The sequence below is a fragment of the Petaurus breviceps genome, unplaced genomic scaffold (assembly GCF_028583685.1).
Source record: "Petaurus breviceps papuanus isolate PSGF00001 unplaced genomic scaffold, PetGlider_PUasm1.0 91133, whole genome shotgun sequence".
Lineage (NCBI taxonomy): Eukaryota > Metazoa > Chordata > Mammalia > Diprotodontia > Petauridae > Petaurus > Petaurus breviceps.
Window position 1 is genome coordinate 100,606,714 of NW_027187419.1, and position 20,145 is coordinate 100,626,858.

Genomic DNA, 20,145 nt, shown 5'->3' on the forward strand with positions numbered 1-20,145 from the left:
TTAATAAAACTACAAGGAATGCTATATTGTTGGGAGGTTGGATTTTCATATGCTGGTAACAGACTGGGATAGGAAAATCCACAATTTAACACCTGCAAATATTCAAAGGACTCAGCTTTCTAAAAACTGTGGCTTATCCAAATTATTGACATGGATTTTTAAAAATGCTAACAATAACTGGTCTCTCCCCTTTAAATCACCCTGGAGGTAGAGGGAAGAACAGGAGAACTGTGTGTATTTGCACACTCACTGCTGATCTTAAGCCTACTTTAAAGACACTGCTGAGTGATTTTCCGTGAGCTGGGAGCCAGCAAGTAATCGTGCACACAGGCTACTGTCAGTCAAAGTGAATTATCAATGACAAATGCATAATCTTCACATACCTTTAATGGAGCAGACTGATTTAAGAGACGAAATCAGTAGATGGCAGTCTTAACTTCCTAACATTCGTGATTATCAGCACCTATTACTTTTAATCTAACTCTCCCTTACAGCCATGTCAGCATGTGCATTTGTTGTCCAACTTGCCTAAATAAAGGCTCATAGAATTTTAATAAAGTACTGATTTGTGTCATTCTCTTATCTCATTGTTGCTCGTAAAGAATCTTGGGCTAATCTGTCAACAATTTTGTCAATTATCTGACAGAATAATGGGCCAGTTCTATGTAATATATGACAATCTCAACAATCACAGTGTATACGTGTACACAGTTCACACTGTCTTTTCCCTAATACTGCAGTCTCTCATCTAAAAGAGCTGATTTTATCGGCTCATATCCTGAAAAAGATCAGATCGCCCCCTTCCCAGACTAAGACCACTTTTATGAACATGACATCTTCCCCCAAAGTAGCTGCCAATAAACATTCCCCACTAGAAAAGTGATTAATTTATTTATTTAGCGCCAAGGTTTCCTTAGTTCAATTCCACAATTATTGTGTTCATTATGTGCAAGGCAGAGAGGTAAGTATGGTGTAATGGGCAGAATGCAGATCTTGGAATCAGGAAGACTTGGGTTCAAATATTGGAGGAGCCGCCTGAGCTGAGCCTTGAAGGAAGCTAAAGATTCTAAGAGTTAGAAGTTAGGAGTATTCTTGATGTAGAAACCAACCTGTACAAAGTCAGGGAAGTGGGAGATGGAAGGCTGAGTTTAGAAAATTACAGTCTAGCTAGAACAAAAGAGTGTGCAAAGGAGTTTAATGTGAAATAAGTCTGAAAAGGGAAGCTGGACCCAGATTATAAAACTCTAAATACCAAAAAGTTTTCATTTTATACTAGAGGCAATAGGGAGCCACCAAAGATTCTTTTGTTTTCTTTTTTTTTTTTGGAGGAGGGAAGGCATGGCAATTGGGGTTAAGTGACTTGCCCAAGGTCACATGGCTAGTAAGTGTTAAGTGTCTGAGGCCTGATTTGAACTCAGGTCCTCCTGACTCCAGGGCTGGTGCTCTATTAACTGCACCACCTAGTCACCCCACCACCAAAGATTCTTTTTTTTCTTTGCTTTTTGGAGGGTAATTGGGGTTGAGACTTGCCCAGGATCACATGGCTAGTTTTTGGGTTAAGTGTCTGAGGCTGGATTTGAACTCAGGTCCTCCTGACTCCAGGGCCAGTACTCTATTCACTGCAACACCTAGCCACCCCTACCACCAAAGATTCTTAAGCAAGAGAATAACATAGATTTATGCTTTAAGATTACTTTGACAGTTATGGGGAACGGACTGGATGAGGAAGATACTTAAATAACGATGACCAATTAGGAGGTTACTTAATGGTCCTGGTGAGAGCTGGTAAGAGCCTGAACTCCAGAGTGGTAGCTGTGGAAGGAAGGAGAGAGATTCAAGAGATGCTGGGGAGGCAGATTAACTGATATTTGCCTATTGATTTGCTATGGAAGGTGCGGAAGAAGGAAGAATTGAGGATTGTGAGGTTATCAGGCCTAGATGACTATGAGGAGAGAGGTGACCTCAGTAGAAGTTTGATGGAAGGGCAGGTTCAAGGAGAAAGAGAATGAAATTTAAGTTGGACATGCTGAGTTTAAGATACTTATGAGACACCCAAGAGGCTTTGTCAATGCAGGAATTGGCAATATGGGGCCAAAGTCCAGCTGAGAGATCAAGACTAGATGTATAGATTTGACAGATTTCAGCATAGTCTCTTATTCTTATCTTCAACTTAAAAGTTTGTCATGGTAGAGGAAGGCAGATGTTAAATATGAAAAGGGTAATGAGGGTAGTGGGAAAGAAAATAAGACAAGTTATTATTAGGAAAATACCTAAGGGAAATCACATATACACACACCTTTAACATACTGCTATCATTTTCTTGATGGCTAAATACTGAGGACTCACTATCTTTATAAGGCAGACATTTAATAAGCCTAGGGTTATGGACCATATGGAAAGAAGAGTCAGCTTGGCTCTTCAGAGTTATTGCAGAAAGATATGCTTTTTTCTTAAGTTGTAATCATAGCTAATAATGACCATTCTCTCCTTGCAATACAAATTTGTTAGAACTACATCTTTTATGAAGACCTCAAGTCTTTGGACTCTTTTCACCATGCCAAACTTCAACAAGAGTATTTTTTCTTCACGTGTTTAAGCATAAACCACAAATAAGGCCCAGAGCATCTTTTCTGTGAGAGCAGTTCAACAGGGCACTCAAATAATAAGCTAGGGATTGACTAGAATGTTTCTGCAAACAAACAAGTACTGTAAACCATCTAAATACCCAGGACCTGAGCAGGCAGAGAATGTTTTCAAAGAATCCCAAGTGGCGCCCAAGGGGATTATAAAATTAATCTCCCTCCAGAAGGAAACACAAAATTCTAATGCGAAAACATTTACATGAAAGTCATTCTCACTCCAAAAGAGAAACAAGTTCCTGCAGAGCCAAGGAAAATGAATGCAGGCTGGACTGCTGCTTCTGATGCTGAGAGTGCTGAACTCAGTCAGGACTACAGGCTGGACCTGAGGGAAAGTTTCCCTTGAAAAATAAAATCTCCCAGCTTTGATTCTGTTCACCTGTGGTTTGCTCTGATGCCTCCCCACCGACAGGATCTCATGTTTCAACTCTCCCAATCTTAGAAAGCAATGGAAAATAAAATAAAATCAAAATGGAGTCCCAGGAGGGGAAAAAAGAGGACGCAATACTTAGAGCCAAAGGCGTTGCTTAAACCTCAGATGACAGCTTGAATAGAATATATAAATGTCTCCCTCAGGATAGAGGAGAAAAAATATCTCTCCAAATTAAAAAAAAATGGTGGATGGAAACAAGAAGCTAAAGGATAAATTTCATTTCAAGGAAGTTAGCTTCTGTGATGCAAAAATGCAATGTATTTTTCCTTTCTCTAATTCTTTAAGAAAATATCTTTGAAAAAAATGCTTATCTTTGTCTCCCACCTGTAGACATGGGCCTTTTTTAAGATTCATGGTATCCCCCAGACCTAGGTTATTACAAATGTATGATTAGAAGTTCAAGAGAAATAAATAGCATGAAGAAAAAAAAATGAAGCTTTCATTCCCTGGCTAACATTGCTAGCAGCTAGGAAGAAAGAGGGAGGGGGAACAAGAAGAAAAAAGCAACTGCAAAATGGGGATAATAACAGCAGCTACCTCCCAGAGTTGTTATGAAGATCAAATGAGATAATATTGGTAAAAATACTTAGCACAGTGTCTGACACATAGTAGGTGCTATATTAATGTTAGCTATTATTATAATTTTTAGCTATTAAGACACACACACACATACACTAATACAGAGAATGAAGAAAAAGGAAACAGAAATAGTCTGCTTAGGTTGAACTAGGCATTCATTGATTTCTAGGATGTGAAATGCTGCTGCTGCTGCTAGTGATTTTACAATCATTTGACTTGAGTAGCTAAAATTCATTTACTTACCTCTATAGAGTCCAAAGAAGCCTTCATAACGTAAGACTTTCTTAAAACAGTCAAAGCTGTTTTTATACATCAGCTCTCCCACGACAGAGCCGGTCCCACGCTGATTTTGCATTCGTGTCTTTACCAGGTCTATGGGATATACTGCAGTGGCACCCACAGCTACAAATAGAACAATTTTTAGACTTAAGGAACAGCACAACTAAATGGATAGAAGAAGATGAAAATAAATCCAATCGCCAAAGGACCAGAAAAGTCTTCACAATATTTGTTCTTCACAATATTTGCAGAGAACATGTTACTTTCCTCCTGCTAGACACAGCCGAAGGATGACAGGCTACCTTTGGGATCCAAAAATACAAGTTCTATACAAGCTGCATCAGGGGATAATGGCCAGGAATGCTCTTTGATATTTTAGGTATTTAATTTAAGGGACAGGTTATCAATCAGCATCAGATAATCAACACTAAATTTCCTGTAACAATAAGACGGCTATTTGTAACATTTCACTTTTTCCTTCATTCTCTAGAGGCAAGGCACTTAAATACCATATTGATTTTGCCTTTTAAAAATTATTACACATATAACACTATAATTCTTTAAATTTAGTTTACTGAAGTATTTCAGCACAGACTACATTTAGTTGCAATCACAGGAAGAAGGGCTAGCAAGTGGAATTCCATATCAAGAAAACAACATCAAAGAAAAAAGGAAAAAAAGGTTAAAACCTTCTTCTTTGCATATGAAACAGACTTATATGAGAACAAGGGCATATCTGAATCATATCAAGTCATCCAATGTTGAGAAATTATAGGTAACCCCTAATGTCTAGCATAAATTTGTTACTTTAACTTACAGTAATATATTTTAGATTATTGGTGGGTAGGGTGGAAGCCATGCTCAGAATCATCTTTTTGAAAACAGGGACAAGAAAATCAGTCATCATTGCAGGAATGTTTAGGGGGGGAACATACACATATACATATGCAAATATTTTAATTATTCCTGCTGGTTCTTCTTAACTAAGTTTCCTCAGATTATTTGACCTTCTATGTGATGAATATTTAATTAAAAAAAACTAACTCAGAAATCAGCAGAGGTGTTTTTTTTTTAATTTTATTAAATAAACTATAGTTTAAACCAAAGTGGAGAACGAGGAGAAAATGGTTTCAGAAAGAGAGGTTATATTTCCTGCAGCTTCTAGGACATGTCTCTGAATCTTTGATATTTTTCTCTTAGTTCTGAGCTCCCATTCTTTGTAAGGGCCCCACCTTGTATCATTCATGTGAACAGGGCACTGTATCTGGGAGCTTCAGGCTATTACCAAGGTTTTGGCCTGAAGACTTTTTGGAGCCAGAGATGCCAGAGCAGTGCTAGGTCAATTCCTCTGATCATCGGTAAAAATAAAGGACATTTCAGAGAGCCTTCCGCCTTTACCCGCCCCAACAATGAACTGCACCTTTGGTGATCTGACCTGCTCTGAGGAGATAATGTTACATTAACCCAGGCTTGAAACAGCACATAGACATGTCACTCACCTCCAGCAATTGAACCCAAAGTGAATCTGTAAGCAGACTCAGCGATCTGGAGCCAGACAGACCTGCCTAACCCATGAGATTGCTGTTGGGAAAAGGGGGAGAGAAAAAAAATGTAAAAAATTTAGAAAAGCATGTGGGAAATAAAAGCAGCTGTGAGCCAGCTTTTATAAAACTGGAAGAAAAAAGGCATGTGAACAAAGTATTTGATAAAGCTTATCCTTTCACTTCTGAAACAAATTACCCCCCCCATTTTTTCATATCTATATAACATTGTACATTTTAAAAGTTTAGCTTTCAGGTTCATTCATAATACACCAGTTTGCTTGTGTTAAAAACCAAGTAATTTTGGTATTTAAAAATTTATTTTCTGACTCCTCATATTTTCATTATTTTAAAAACAGTAATGCTTCATTTATCCTAATCTTATAGAAGAAAAATATCTATATAAATGAAGTTTCCCAATAACTGAAGTGTGATATTTTAGGAATAAAAATTTTTAAAATATGTTTAGGCAATTTAAAATAGAAGCCTTTCTTTAAAAAAAAAAACTACTCTTCCCAGTTTCTTGAACAAATTACAAAAAAAAATTACAGTGCACATCATTTTGACTAGTAACTATACTGGGCTGGCATCATAGTATATAACTTGCTAGATTCTGTATTTATTGCCTTATTTGAATGTCTCTTGGAAGCCCAGTTTCAGTAAGTATTAGAATACAAGAAATTTCATGCTAGATCAGCTACATGTTCTGGAATATAATACAAATGAAAAAAGTTTTTTTGAAAAAGTATAAAATGTAAGAAACTGGTTGACTGAGGTATCTCATACACTGCCAAGCACTATAATGTGGCATGTGACTTGGGGCCCCAAGGGACATTTTCTGGGATTCTTAAAAGGTTGGATTTTCCAACATCTGGAAATTCCCTCAATTACCTACTATGAATTATTTTAAGATACAGCCAACGTAGGAATTTATTTGACTTGACTACGCATACTTATTACAAGAGTTTTGTTTTTCTTTTTTTCTTTTTCCTCAATTGTCACAAATGCTTGTAAATTTTAAAAATAAAATAAAAATAAAAATGTCAAAAAATACCCAATATAAATTTATACATAACGAATTCATTAAAACCCTTCTTGAATCTAATTTACATTTTTAGCTTGTGCCATCTCTTGAACTAACAAATTTTATAAGTGTATGATCCCTAGTATGAAACGAAATTTAAATTTGTCCTAAAACTATTTCATTTTTAGGGGTTGATCCCTAATTTAGCATTCTAGAATTTGGAAAAGACGTTCCTATCTTAACCATATATATATGTATTTATGTGTATACATAAATATATATATATTTAAATGAGCTTCACTGATTTCACCTCTAGATAGACACTATCCTTGTGATAAATACCAATTAAGAAAACCCATCTAAGACAATCTGTCAATACTCAGTCCTGGTGGTTCCCCTCCAACGTCTGTCGTGATGCAGGAAATACATTTTATAAGTTCTCCAGGACTGTTATTAGTTTTTCCACTACTCAGTATTCAACTTCCTTTTAATAATCAGTTCATCTCATTTTCATCATTGTGTATGTATAGTGCTCTCTGGGCCCTGCCTATGTCATGATACCTCAATTCTTATAATCTTCCCACATTTTTTTGATTTCCTCATTATATCTTACCATATAATTCTATTCTATAACATTCAAACATCAGGTTTAATGTTTTTTGGTTTTGTTTGGCCATTCTTCAATCAATGCAAACGTATTTTGCTTTCAGTCTTGCTGCCACAAAGAGTGTTACTATGAGTGTGTGTATATATGTATATATACACATATATATGTATGGGTATATATGTATATATATATGTGTACATATGTGTACACACATACATATACACATAATTAGTCCTTAGTTCAGTCAACTTTCTTGAGATGCATGCCCAGGAGTGAGAGTGTGAACAATTTAGCTATTTTCTTTCATAATTCCAAACGGAGAGAAACAAGAGCAGAATCACTGAAGAACCACACCAACAGTGCATCAGCATGCCCATACAGCACTCCAACATGGACTCATCCCATATTTTGTCATCTTTGCCAACTTGCATGGTATAAGGGGGAACCTCAGAGCTGTTTCAATGTATGTTTTCTTTAGTGTTAGTGATCTGAAGCATCCTTTTATTTATAGTTTGCAGTTCTCCTGAAAACTGTTTATTCACATCCAGTTATCTATAGGGAACTAACTGGTGCTTGGCATCATATATTGTCAATTTCCTATATATTTGGGATACGAGACAAAATGGTGATGTTTGATGCAGATCCTTTCTTCCACCCTGGTGTTTCTAACTGTCTTCATTGATTTGTAATAATAACAATCCGTAATAAGGATGATGATGATACTTAGCATTTATTTAGTGCTTACTATATGCCAGGCATTGTGCTAAGCATTTTATGAGTATCATGTCATTTGAACCTCACAACAACCATGGGAGATAAATGCCATTATTATCTCTATTTTACAGTTGAGGAAACTGAGGTAGACAGGGGTTAAGCGATTTGCCCAGGGTTACATAGTTAAGAAGTCTCTGAGGTTTGATTTGAATTTAGAGCTTTCCGTACTTCGGGTCCAGGGTTCTGTGCACTATGGCGCCACCTGGCTGCCTGTGCAACATAACATAGCAGATATAGCTAAGAAGGCCTGAAATCAAATCTTGCCTCTGGTATGTATGTACTAATTATATGGTCAAGTGGTTGTCACTTAAACTCTCTGAATCTCAGTCTTCTCTCCTGTAAAATGGGACTAATACTGATAGAACCTACCTCACCCAACTGCTACAAGGCATTAATGAAACAATATGTGTAAAGAACATTGCAATCTTTAAGGCACTGGATAGATATCAACTGTTATTATTGCCATTACTATGATTTATTTTTATCATCATCATTATTGCTGTTATTATCATTATCATTTTTTTTTCCTGTTTCAAGTCAGCTGGGATTTATGAAGTTAGATGCATGTGTAAATGAAGAGTCAATAAACAGTAAGTAGGCTAGAGAGTCTCCCCTGGGGAGTAAAAGGTACTTCAATACATCTGTTTCTAGAGTTTGGAGACCTTTCTTGCTTTCTGATTCTCTCTGAAGTTCCTGAGGCTGCCAGGAATGTGATTTCTGGATAAGTGAAGTGTTAATGCAACAATGTACAAGTCACATTTGTAGCTTAGAAACATACATGATGGAAGCAGTTTTCATTTTATTTTTGGAGGCAATTGGAGTTGTGACTTGTCCAGGGTCATACAACTAGTAAGTATCTGAGGCCACATTTGAACTCAGGTCTTCCTGACTCTAGGACCAGGGCTCTATTCACTGGACACCTAGTTGCCCCTGGAAGCAGTTTTTTGTTTTGTTTTGTTTTTTGCTGGGCAATTGGGGTTAAGTAACTTGCCCAAGGTTACACAACTAGTTTGTGTGTGTGTGTGTGTGTGGGTGTTTAATGTCTGAGGCCGGAACCAAACTCGGGTCCTCCTGACTCCTGGGCTGGCGCTTTACTCACTGCGCCACCTAGCTGCCCCGGAAGCAGTTTTTAAAATGCTATTGTCACATGGCTTTCAAAGCACATTTTTTAAAAACAAGACTTGTGATTTCATTGGCATAGGAAGCTTACCAATGAGAAATTATCTCTAAAATGCAAATAATTACCTTTTTGGCAACTTGTAATTTGAAAGAATTGCCTGGGGCCCTAAGAATTTTAAGTGATTTGCCCAAGGTCACAGAGTCAGTGTGTGGCAAAGGTTGGACTTGAACCTAGGGTCTCCCTAACTCTGAGATCAATTCTCTATGGGTATTACTTTTCAAAGTACAATTATGTACAGTAAAAATGCTTTATAAAATCCTGAAAATGCTATAAGCATTTTAGTCGTTCTATCTGTTACTACTAATGAAAGCCTAGTATCATATGGTTATCATATGCCAAGGAGTCAGTCTTGTCCATAAAAGATTTCCATCAAACTATTACATGTTCAAGGCATAGCAAGGCAAGATCTGCCATATCTTAAAGGAAGCTACCAAAAATATACATTTAATTCAAAAAGTATATACACTTAGTACCTAATTTTTGCAAGGCTTTGTGCCTATAAGTACTTAAGTACTGTAGTTACAAAGACTAAAAGGAAATAGTCCTTCCCCTCCTGCACTCTTGGGGGATACAAAGTAACAGAAAGACGGATAAAGTGGCAGGAAGGGGTGAGATCAGAGAAAGCCTTCCAGAGGGAGACACCTGAACTGAGTCTTAAAGACAAGAGTTCTAAGAGAAGAAATCAAAGAGGGAATGTATTCTAGGTCAGCTTGGGCAAAGAACACAGAGGGGCAAGGGGTGGAATTCTGGTAATCAGGAAAGAGCCAGTATTCATTCCGGTTTAGCTGGAATACAGAGTGCTTAGAGGTGAGTAATGTGAAGCAAGCGACAGCCGTATATCTTGAAAGGTAGGTTGGAACCAGATTGCAAAGGATCTCAAATGTTAGGTTCAGGAGTATTTCAGCCTCGAGGCAATGGAATGTTACTGAAGATTTTTTTTCTTTAAACAGAGGACTGACATAGATTTGCTCTTTTAGGATGATTATACTGCCTTCTGTGCAGAAAAATGATTTGACAGGGAAGAGACTAAAGGCAAAGAGATCAATTAGAAGCTACATCAGCATTGGTCATATGAGTGAAGAGATAGGAATAATAAAAACAAGAAAACTTGGCCACAGAAGGAATAAAGAAGAGGGACGATTTTAGAATGACCCTAAGTTTGTAAACCTGGGTGGATGTTGGTGTCCTCCATAGGACTATAAATTTCTAATAAGCCTCAAAAACACAAAAAACAACCAAATTGCTTAGGAAATTTTATTAATGTTTTATCACAAGTCAACGTGAAAAAGAAAGGACATACTCCAAATTCAAAAGCAAAAAAGTAAGTGTCAGCAAGACAAGAGACCTAAGGTTTAAGGGTCTGGTTGATTATTGTTTTGTGTTCCTGATTCAGTCACAGCATCTCCAGATCTGTACTGACCAACAGGTAAGTTCAAGATCCAGACATTTATTTATTTTTTTTAAATAAGCAATTTGAATGAGATCACTAGTGCTCCTGAGAGTCTTACTTTTTACCTTTTTATTTTATGGATTTTCCCCCCAACAGGTGCCAGTAAGAAACATTTTAATGTTTGTCAATATCAATTGAAATTTAATTATCCTATGATTTTCCACTCAAGTGCTATTCAAATTACTTTTTATTAATTCATTCAATATTCTTTCAACAAGTGATTTTAAGTGCCTACTATGTGCCAGTGCACTGATCTGAGTACCTTTTTTTAAACTGTTGTTGCTACTGTTTAAACCTGTGATTTCACTGGTATAGTCAGCTAGGTGGCACAGTGGGTGGAGTACAAGGCCTGAGTCTGTAAATCTGGCCTCAGTCACTCCTAGTTTCCTCAACTGTAAAATGTGGGTGAGAGCCCCTACCTCACAGGGTGATGATGAGGAGCAGTGTAACTTTATAACATAAAATGCTTAGCACAATGCCTGGCACATAGTAGGGGCTTGATAATGCCTATTTTCTGCTCCTTCCCTTCCCTGGAGGAAACAACAGGCAAGAAACTGCTTTCTACCGATGTAGATCAGCAACTAATCTTGGAGAATTGCCTGGAAGCTTCAGTCATTTTTCAGTCATGTCCAGCTCTTTGTGTCCTCACTTGGGGTTTTCTTGAAGTGCTTTGCTATTTCCTTCTCCAGCCCATTTTACAGATGAGAAAACTGAGGCAAATAGGCTTAAGTGGCTTTCTCAGGATCAGCCTAAACAAAGGCACAGAGATGGGATGTCAAATACAGGGCAAAGCATTCTGTCTGAAATATGTGTGAAAGAGGGGTTTATTTATGCAATAAAGCTGGGAATATTCATAGAGAGGAGAACAAGATGGAGAACTTGATATTTTTTCTGATCCCCACGACCTCTCAAACCTCTCCAAAACAGAAATTAAGTGCCAAAGATAAAGCAACTTAGCTGTCTCCAAGATCTAGGATTCTTGGAATCCAAAAGATCAAGAACACAACAACCATGAAATAATAATACTCTGGACTCACTGGCTCCACCCCCTTGCCTCCTACACTACTAGCAGTAAAGTTGTATTAACTACCCAAGGATCTAACAAAAGAGCTTTCAACAAGACCAAGCCCCACAGCCCTGTCCCTACTTTCTCTTTCCAATGCCCTGAATATCCCAGTTCCAGGCTAAAGACACAGTGCCTGGCACACAGTAGGAGCTCTGTGGTGGTGATGCAGGGCAGAAGCTTGCTGGGGCCACACAGAACTGTAATGGACAGTCGGTACCATGGCAGGTAGTCATCTGTGCTTCCAAAGGTCTCTACAGGAGAGCAGAGGAACAGAGGGAAAGGGGGATGACACACGTCTGAGCTCAAAACAGAGCTCAACATCACACCTAGAGGTCTGGAGACCCAAACTACAGAAACTCCCTCCCCCAATAGTACCAGTGTTGCAATCCTCTGAACTGTCAGTGAAGGTGTAAAGAACAGAGGAATAGAGGGAATATGACAGAACACTGGAATAGGTCACTGGGGAGGTGTGAAGGGTGGGGAAAGGACTGTGTGAAGTCACTCTGTGTGTGTGTGTGTGTGTGTGTGTGTTGGGGGGGGGGGTCTGTCTGGCTTTTATTACGCTTGTGAGAAAAGCTCACTATCCAGCTGGAGCCAGTCATGTCCTTCCAAAAGTCACATGGGGCAGAAACCTAGGCTGGTGAACTATGCCCAGTGTGGGAAAAGGCTATGATGCTTTTGGATCCAGCCCCCAAGGAAACTAGAATCAGAGCGGAGAGAATGAAAAAGTAAGCCTTAGTGGGGGGCTAAATAGAAATCACTAAAGACCTCAGGTAGAAGAAAATCAAAGACCTTGAACATAAGCAGATAAACCAACAGGGAAACATTAATAAAAGAAGAAATTTTGGCCTCCAGATCTAGTAAACTGGGGCATTTTCTGAATAAATACTGAAAAACAAAGGAAAGCAATATCCAGTGGAATGTGATAACATGGAACCACAATGTGCTATTCCTGAGTGGTTCAAAAGAGAATGAGAGTTATAAAATCAAAATTTATGGCCTGCACAACAAAATTAATAGAAGAGAAAAACCTGAATCTATGATGTCAAGTCTTACCAAAGAAACAAAAGAGAGAACAATGGACTGGGGATGCAACTACACAGAAGTAAAGGGCAATGGAGAAGAGAAGAAAACAAAAGCAAACAAACAAACAAAACCCCACTAACAACAAAAGGGAAATATGCTTACTATACAAGCAAAACATACCGATCCTGAAGACATGCTGTGTGGTGACAACCTAAGGAACATAAGCCTCCCAGAAGAAAACGAGACAACAATATAAACACCATAATACAAGAGAAGTGCCAAGAAGTTCTGAATGCATAAAACGAACTACCAATTGAAAGAATTCGTAGATCACCTCCAGGAGTTAAAAAACAAACAACCTAATCCTGGAAACTCCATGACACATAGTGGTTAAATTTAACAATTCGATTCAGAAACAAGTTCTGTAATCCATCAGGAGAAAAGACCCTTAAATACAAAAGGAAAAGAAATTCAAATAATGCAAGACTATCCTACATCCTCTAGAAAATGCAAAAGGAAATGGAATGGGGTGGCTAGGTGGCACAGTGAATAGAGCACTGACCCTGGAGTCAGGAGGACCTGAGTTCAAATATGGCCTCAGACACTCAACACAAAACTAGCCATGTGACCTTGGGCAAGTCACTTAACCCCAATTGCCCTACCTTCCCCCCTCCAAAAAAAAAATGAGATGGAATAATCTATCCCAAAGAATATGGAGCTCTGAATACAACCCAGTATGACCTTCCCAGAAAATCTGAGCTAAACCATAAATGCAAAAAGATGGACATTTCATAATCAAGAAGCATTTGGAACCTTCTTACAAAGAAAACCATAACTGAAGAGATGATTTGCTTCTCAAACACCCCAGACAACAGCAATACAGGAGGGGTAAATAAATGCAGCAAAGAAGGAGTAATAGCAACAGAATGAAAGCAGAAAGATCATTAAGAGAATTCTTTCTAAATGTACACAAGGAGACAGGGGTGACAGTGACAGTCAGATGGAGGTAAAAGTGAAAAGGAGGGCCTGAGGCATTATGGACAGAACCTGGCAACATCTTGCCTATAGGCGAATCTTATGTGACTACATTACAATATGGGAGGGTATATGAGAGGGGGGAGGGAATATGAGAAATAGAAAGGAATGGAGATTTGCCCAGGTCAAATTAAAGACTAGCAGAGAAGGGAAGGTGACTCCTGTGGTCTCAGGAAGAGAAAAAACTGCAAAGAAGTGGGTAATGAGGAGTTGGGAAAAGGACTGAATAGGGGATGGAAAGGTGGGTAGTGGGAGAAGGTTCCACTAGCCATTTTGTGAAAGGCTTTAAGTGGCAAACTGAGGAGTTTGTATTTTATCTTCGTTAAGAAGGGAGGAAACAGCTTCTTGACAAGGGGAGTTACATGGTCAGATCTATGCTTTAGTAATATTACTTCAACAGCTATGCAAAGGTTTGATCAGAGACAAGACTACTAAAATAATTTCAGGCAAGGAATGATTTAGACCCAAATTGGGATGGTGGCTATATGAGAGGAGAGGAGTCAGATAAGAAATGTATTGAGAGAGTACCCAAAGGAAAATGGTGGTCAATAGCGTAATGCTGCAGAGGGGTCAGGAAGAATAAAGACTGGGGAAAAAAAGCCATAGAATTTAGCAATCAAAAGATCAATGGTAACTAGAAAAAGCAATTTCAGTCAAATGGTGAGGCTAAAAGTTAGACAGCAAAGGAGTTAGAAGTAAGGGAAGAGGAAATGGAGACAATGAGCATAGACAGCTTTTTCTAGAAATTTGTCTGTGAAGAGGAAGAAGATATAGTATGAGGGCTGAAGGGGTTGTAGGAGCAAGTGAATATTTTTTAAGGATGAAGTGACTTTGGCATGTTTACAGGTAGTAGTGAAAGAGCGATTAGATCAGAAGAGATTGTTATGGTCTACAGGTGACCCTGGGTACGCAAACTCTATGCCAACAAAATACAAGCTCTGGCAGGGCCTGCCAGGGTGGAGAGGTTTCTGGTATGGGCCTGTAGACTGTCTAGGTAAGCTCAGAGAGGCTCACAACTTAAGTAAGGGATGCTTTTGGCCACAACTCATAAAATTATTATGCACAGTTTATAGTCTATATAGAAAAAGGAAAGCATGAGTCTAGTAAACAAGAATATCCAATTATAGCTCTATGCAAAGAAGAATGTGATGGAAAACTATAGTGCTGTAAGAAACAATGAAGGGGAACACATCAGAGAAACATAGAAAGACTTGTATGAACTGATTCAAAGTGAACTGAGAACCAAGAGAACAATTTATACAATAATAATAGTATTGTAAAGACAATTTTGAAAGACTTAAAAAGTCTGATCAAAGCAAAGACCCATCACAATTCCAGAGTACTCAGGATGCAGCATACTAATCACCTGCAAGGACTCAGGAAGCAGGTTGACACAAATACTCTTCTGAATATGAACAATGTGGACATTTGTTTTGCAGGGCTATGCATATTTTGTTATAAGGGCTTTTTTCCTGTATTTTTTTTTCCCCTCTGTTGGGGAGAAATAGGAGGGAGAGAAATTTTTTTTTTATAATTGGAAAAACAAAATTAAGTTAAAATAAATTCTACATCAAGTCTATGTGTAGTGTAGTCTTATTATTCAATGGGCTCTAATAATGAATGTTCAAGATGATTTTTAAAAAAATAGTGGTTTTACAAAAAAAGTAAATTCTCAAGACCACTATTGGGAGTCATTATCACTTTTGATTTTAAATATATGATTAAAATATATACAAAGTTAAAACTTCAAATATATCCAAGTTGAGGTAAAATATCTACTATACCTAAAACTAAATTCAAACAAACAGAATAATCACAAGGAAAAGTCATGCTCTGATGCTTCACTGTAGCTTGAACACAGCCCATGGTTCTTGAAGGCTATGCCAGTGTGGCACAAGTTTTGGCAGGTTCTGACATACTGGAAAAGCTCTCAATATAGTCTGGGAAACAGATTATATCTGCTTTCTCCTTAAAGCAAAAGTTCATCTTTTTATTACTAATATTTTTACACTGCTACTGTGCAAGTTATGAAATACTAGTCTTAGAAGAATTAAAATTGCAGGTTACTCAGAGGATAATGGAGCGGGGCAGGGTGGGCATCATCAGACTATAGCATGTTAATAGCAATGAAAAGACTGGAGAAGTATTAAAATGAAGATCATCAAAGAGACCAGGAAAGGATATGAGCCTGTCTGAGAGAGGGGAGACTGACAGTCTGTATGATCCAATGGTTGGGACAATTGGGTGGTACCATAGTGCATAGAGTACCTGGCCCGGAGTCAGGAAGTCTCATTCATCTTCATGAGTTCAAATCTGGCCTTAGATACTTACTAGCTGTGTGACCCTGGACAAATCACTTAAACCAATTTGACTCAGTTTCCTCATCTGTAAAAAAGACTGGAGAAGGAAATGGCAAACTACTCCAGTATCTTTGCCAAGAGAAACCCAAAAGGAGTCATGAAGAGTTAAACACAACTGAACACAATGGAACAACAAATGATCCAATGGCATATATGTAAATCAGCATATCTAGATGAAAGCCTCCAGCACCTTGTGGACCCATATGGATGATTTATAGAACAGGAACAAAGGCCTTACAGGACGAAGAAAGTTGTGGAATTAGTAGTTATCTTTATCACTGGAGGAAATACCCACATTAATGAGATCACAGATCAATGGAAGGAATCAAAGAAGTTAAAAAAATACATATCAGGCCAACATTTTAATGTTCCCAATAGACATGCTTCCTAAACTTATTATCCATATGATTAAACATTACATAGAACTAAATCCTAACTAGAACTAAACATTTAGGAGCATGGAATGATAGGATTTTGAGGTACAAGGAAATTTAGAGACCAGTGAGTCCAACTCCATTGTTTTTTATAAATGAGGAAACTGACTCAAAAGAGATGAAAAAAGTAGTTTAGAATATAAGAATACTTCCAGCTTGGGAGAGTGGAGAGAGGAAATTAGTGAAGAATTCAGAGAAAAGATGACACCAGAACTGGACCTTGGGAATTCCAGACAGTGTACACAAACCCAACAAGGCAGGAAAACATGGAGTCTATCCAAAGAACATTGAGCAAATTCTCCTGGAAATAATAATAACTAACATTAATATGTGAAGCTAGGTGGTGCAGTGGATAGAGCACTGGGCCCAGAGTTGGGAAGAACTGAGTTCAAATATGGCCTCAGATACATACTAGCTATGTGACCCTGGTCAAATTACTTAAGCCTGTTTGCCTCACTTTTCTCATCTGTAAAATGAGCTGGAGAAGGAAATAATGAACTAATCTAATACTTTTCCCAAGAAAACCCCACAAGGTGTCATCAAGAATTGGCCACAGTTCAGGTTGGAGGAGGGGATATCCTGTGGGACTGCTATTTTGGGGCGGTGGGTAGGGGAAAAACGGGGAGAAAATTTGTAACTCAAAATCTGGCAGAAACGAATGATGTAAATCAGAAGTTAATAAACATTTGAAAAAAGAATTGGCCACAGCTGAAAACAACTACACAACAACAGAACATTTATATAAACGTGAGGCATAATGCTAAATGCTTTATAATTATCATCTCATTTGATTCTCACAATAACCCTGGGAGGTAGGTTCTATTATTATCCTATTTTACAGTTAAGGAAACTGAAATAAATGGGTTAAGTGATTTGTTCAGGGTCACACAGCTAGTAAGTGTCTAAGGCTGGATTTGAACTCAGATCTTCCTGACTGCAAGCCCAGTGCACTATCTTAACCACCTTAGATGAGGTCCTTATGCTACAGTGAGTAATATAGTGAGGTTCTTCTATTAAGGGGTAATCAATATATAATCTGAAAAAAAGAGACTTTGGGTTCTTATTTAGTACTCTATTCATTAAACTATTCTATGTATATAAGAAATCAGCCTCTAGAGGGGAGCGGAGTCAAGATGGTGTAGTAGAAGCAGGTCCTCCCCATGGCTCTGGCTTCCACCTTCCCCAATTCATGTAAAAGGGGACTCTGAACAAACTTTGGAGCTACGGAACCCACAAAATGAGACAGAGAAGCTAACCTCCCACTGAGGACAGCCCAGCAGGCTGGCAGGAATCAGTCAGCACAGCGCTCTGGGAGTTGAGTCCAGCCCCACTCTGAGATTTTAGCCCCAGGGCAGTCCAGACCAGACGCTGGGTGTAGGGACTCCAGATTAACTGTAGCTGTGGCTGTTTCCAGATTTATCAACACATAGATGCTAAGGACAAAGTGAGAGGTCAGTGCAGAGTGGACTTTTGGACCCAGTAGTTGGGAGTGCAACAGCTTTTGCCCCCAGGGTGAGAAGCTGCTGAGGGCTGTGGCACAGCTCCTGCCCCATGGCAGCTTCAGCTCCTGGCCTGCAGACTGTGGGGGGACCAAGCAACCAGTCTGAGGGGTAATCACTCTTGCTTTAAACTGCTTATATCTGGATTGCAGTCTAGGGTGGAAGTCCTGGGGTGTGTGACCAGCTTGCCAGAGCATGTGGAGGCTTCAGAGAGGGCACCCAACTAATACTTCTGGCAACTGAGAAAACCCCAGCATTTGGGACAAAAGCTCCCCCATCTGGTGATAGAGTCCTACTGTGGCAAAAAGCCCCAAAGTCAAGCAATTGAGTGGCAACATGACCAGGCAAAGGAAGCAAAACCAACAGAAGAATACAACATTAGACTCCTATTTGGGGGACAAAAAGGATCAAAGCATGGAACAGGAGGAAGACAGTAAAGTCAGAACTCCTGCACCAAAAGCTTCAAAGGAAAATACAAGCTGGTTACAGGCCATAGAGGACCTTAAGAAGCAGATAAGTGAAGTGGAGGAAAAATTGGGAAGAGAAATGAGAATGATGCAAGAAAATTACGAAATGAGAGTCAACAGCCTGACTGAGGAAAATAACACCTTAAAAAACAGACTAACTCAAATGGCAAAAGAGGCTCAAAATGGCAATGAGGAGAAGAAAGCCTTAAAAAGCCAAATTTGCCAGATGGAAAAAGAATCTCAAAAGCTCACTGAGGAGAATCATTCCTTCAGAATTAGACTGGAGCAAATGGAAGCTAATGACTTTATGAGAAATCAAGATGCTGTTAAACAGATCCAAACAAATGAAAGAATAGAAGGCAATGTGAAATATCTCATGGGAAAAACCACTGACCTGGACAATAGATCCAGGAGAGGTAATTCAAAAATTATTGGACTACCTGAAAGCCATGATCAAAGAAAGAACCTAGAAATCATCCTCCAAGAAATCCTCAAGGAAAACTGCCCTGATGTTTTAGAACCAGAGGGCAAAATAGAGGTTGAAAGAATCCACCAATCACCCCCTGAAAAAGATCCCAAAAAGAAAACTCCTAGGAATATTATAGCCATGTTTTGGAATTCCCAGATCAAGGAGAGAATATTACAAGCAGCCAGGAAGAAACAATTTGAATATTGTGGAAACATAATCAGGATAACACAGGATCTGGCAGCTTCTACACTGAGGGATTGAAGGGCTTGGAATATGATATTCTGGAGGGCAAAGGAGCTGGGATTAAGATCAAGAATCACCTACCCAGCAAAAGTGAGTATCATGTTTCAGGGGAAAATATGGTCATTCAGTGGAAGAGAGGGCTTTCAAGCATTCTTGATGAAAAAACCAGAGTTGAATAGAAAATTTGACATTCAGATACAAGAAGTAAGAGAAGCATGTGAAGGTAAACAGGGAAAAGAAATCATAAGGAACTTATCAAAGTTGAACTATTAACATTCCTACATGGAAAAACGATAATTGTAACTGATGAAACTTTTTCAGTATGAAAATAGTTGAAGGGAATAGAAATATATATGTCTGTATCGGAGGGTATACTGGCATATGAATACATATGTGAATGAATGTATATATGTTTACAAATATACATAGATAGAGGGCACAGGACTGATTTAATAGGAAGGGATGATATTTAAAAGGTGCAATTAAGAGGTGAGAGGAATATATTTAGAGGAGATGGAGAGACACAGAATGGGGTAAACTATCTCATTTAGAAGAGGCAAGGGAAAATAGTTACAATGGAGGGGAAGAATAGGGAGGCAAAAGGGAATGGGTCAACCTTATTCTCATTGAATTTGGCTTAGGGAGGGAATGACATAAACACTAAATAGGATATCTCACCCTACAGGAGAGTAGGGGGGAAGGGGATGAGAGGGGGGATGATGGAAGGGAGGGCAGGCTGGGGGGGGGACGTTGGAAGCACGCACTTTTGAAAAGTGATCGGATCAAAGTAGAGAATGGAACAAGTGGGAGGTGGGATAGGAGGGAGGGAAATATAGTCAGTCTTTTACAATATATCTACTATGTTATGTTTTGCATTAGCTACACATGTACAACCTATACTGAACTGCTTATCTTCCCAGTAAGGGTGGGTGACAAGGGAGGAAGGGAATGAATCTGGAATTCAAAATTTTAAAATCAAATGTTTTAAGATTGGGGACTCACTTTGAGAAGTGTTCTGTGATTTGATCTGAATTCTGGGA

The 20,145-nt window shown here is 38.6% G+C and overlaps 1 protein-coding gene across 2 annotated transcripts in view; it reads right to left on the bottom strand.

Moving 5' to 3' along the window:
* Positions 1-20,145, bottom strand: part of SLC25A12 (solute carrier family 25 member 12) — a 130,767-nt gene that overhangs the window by 27,501 nt on the left and 83,121 nt on the right. For both annotated transcript variants that reach the window (XM_069079966.1, XM_069079965.1), the window contains 2 exons: positions 5,430-5,511; positions 3,895-4,053 (listed from right to left, as the gene is read on the bottom strand). In XM_069079966.1, coding sequence (XP_068936067.1) covers positions 3,895-4,053; positions 5,430-5,511 — 241 coding nt within the window. The remainder of the gene's footprint in view (positions 1-3,894; positions 4,054-5,429; positions 5,512-20,145) is intronic.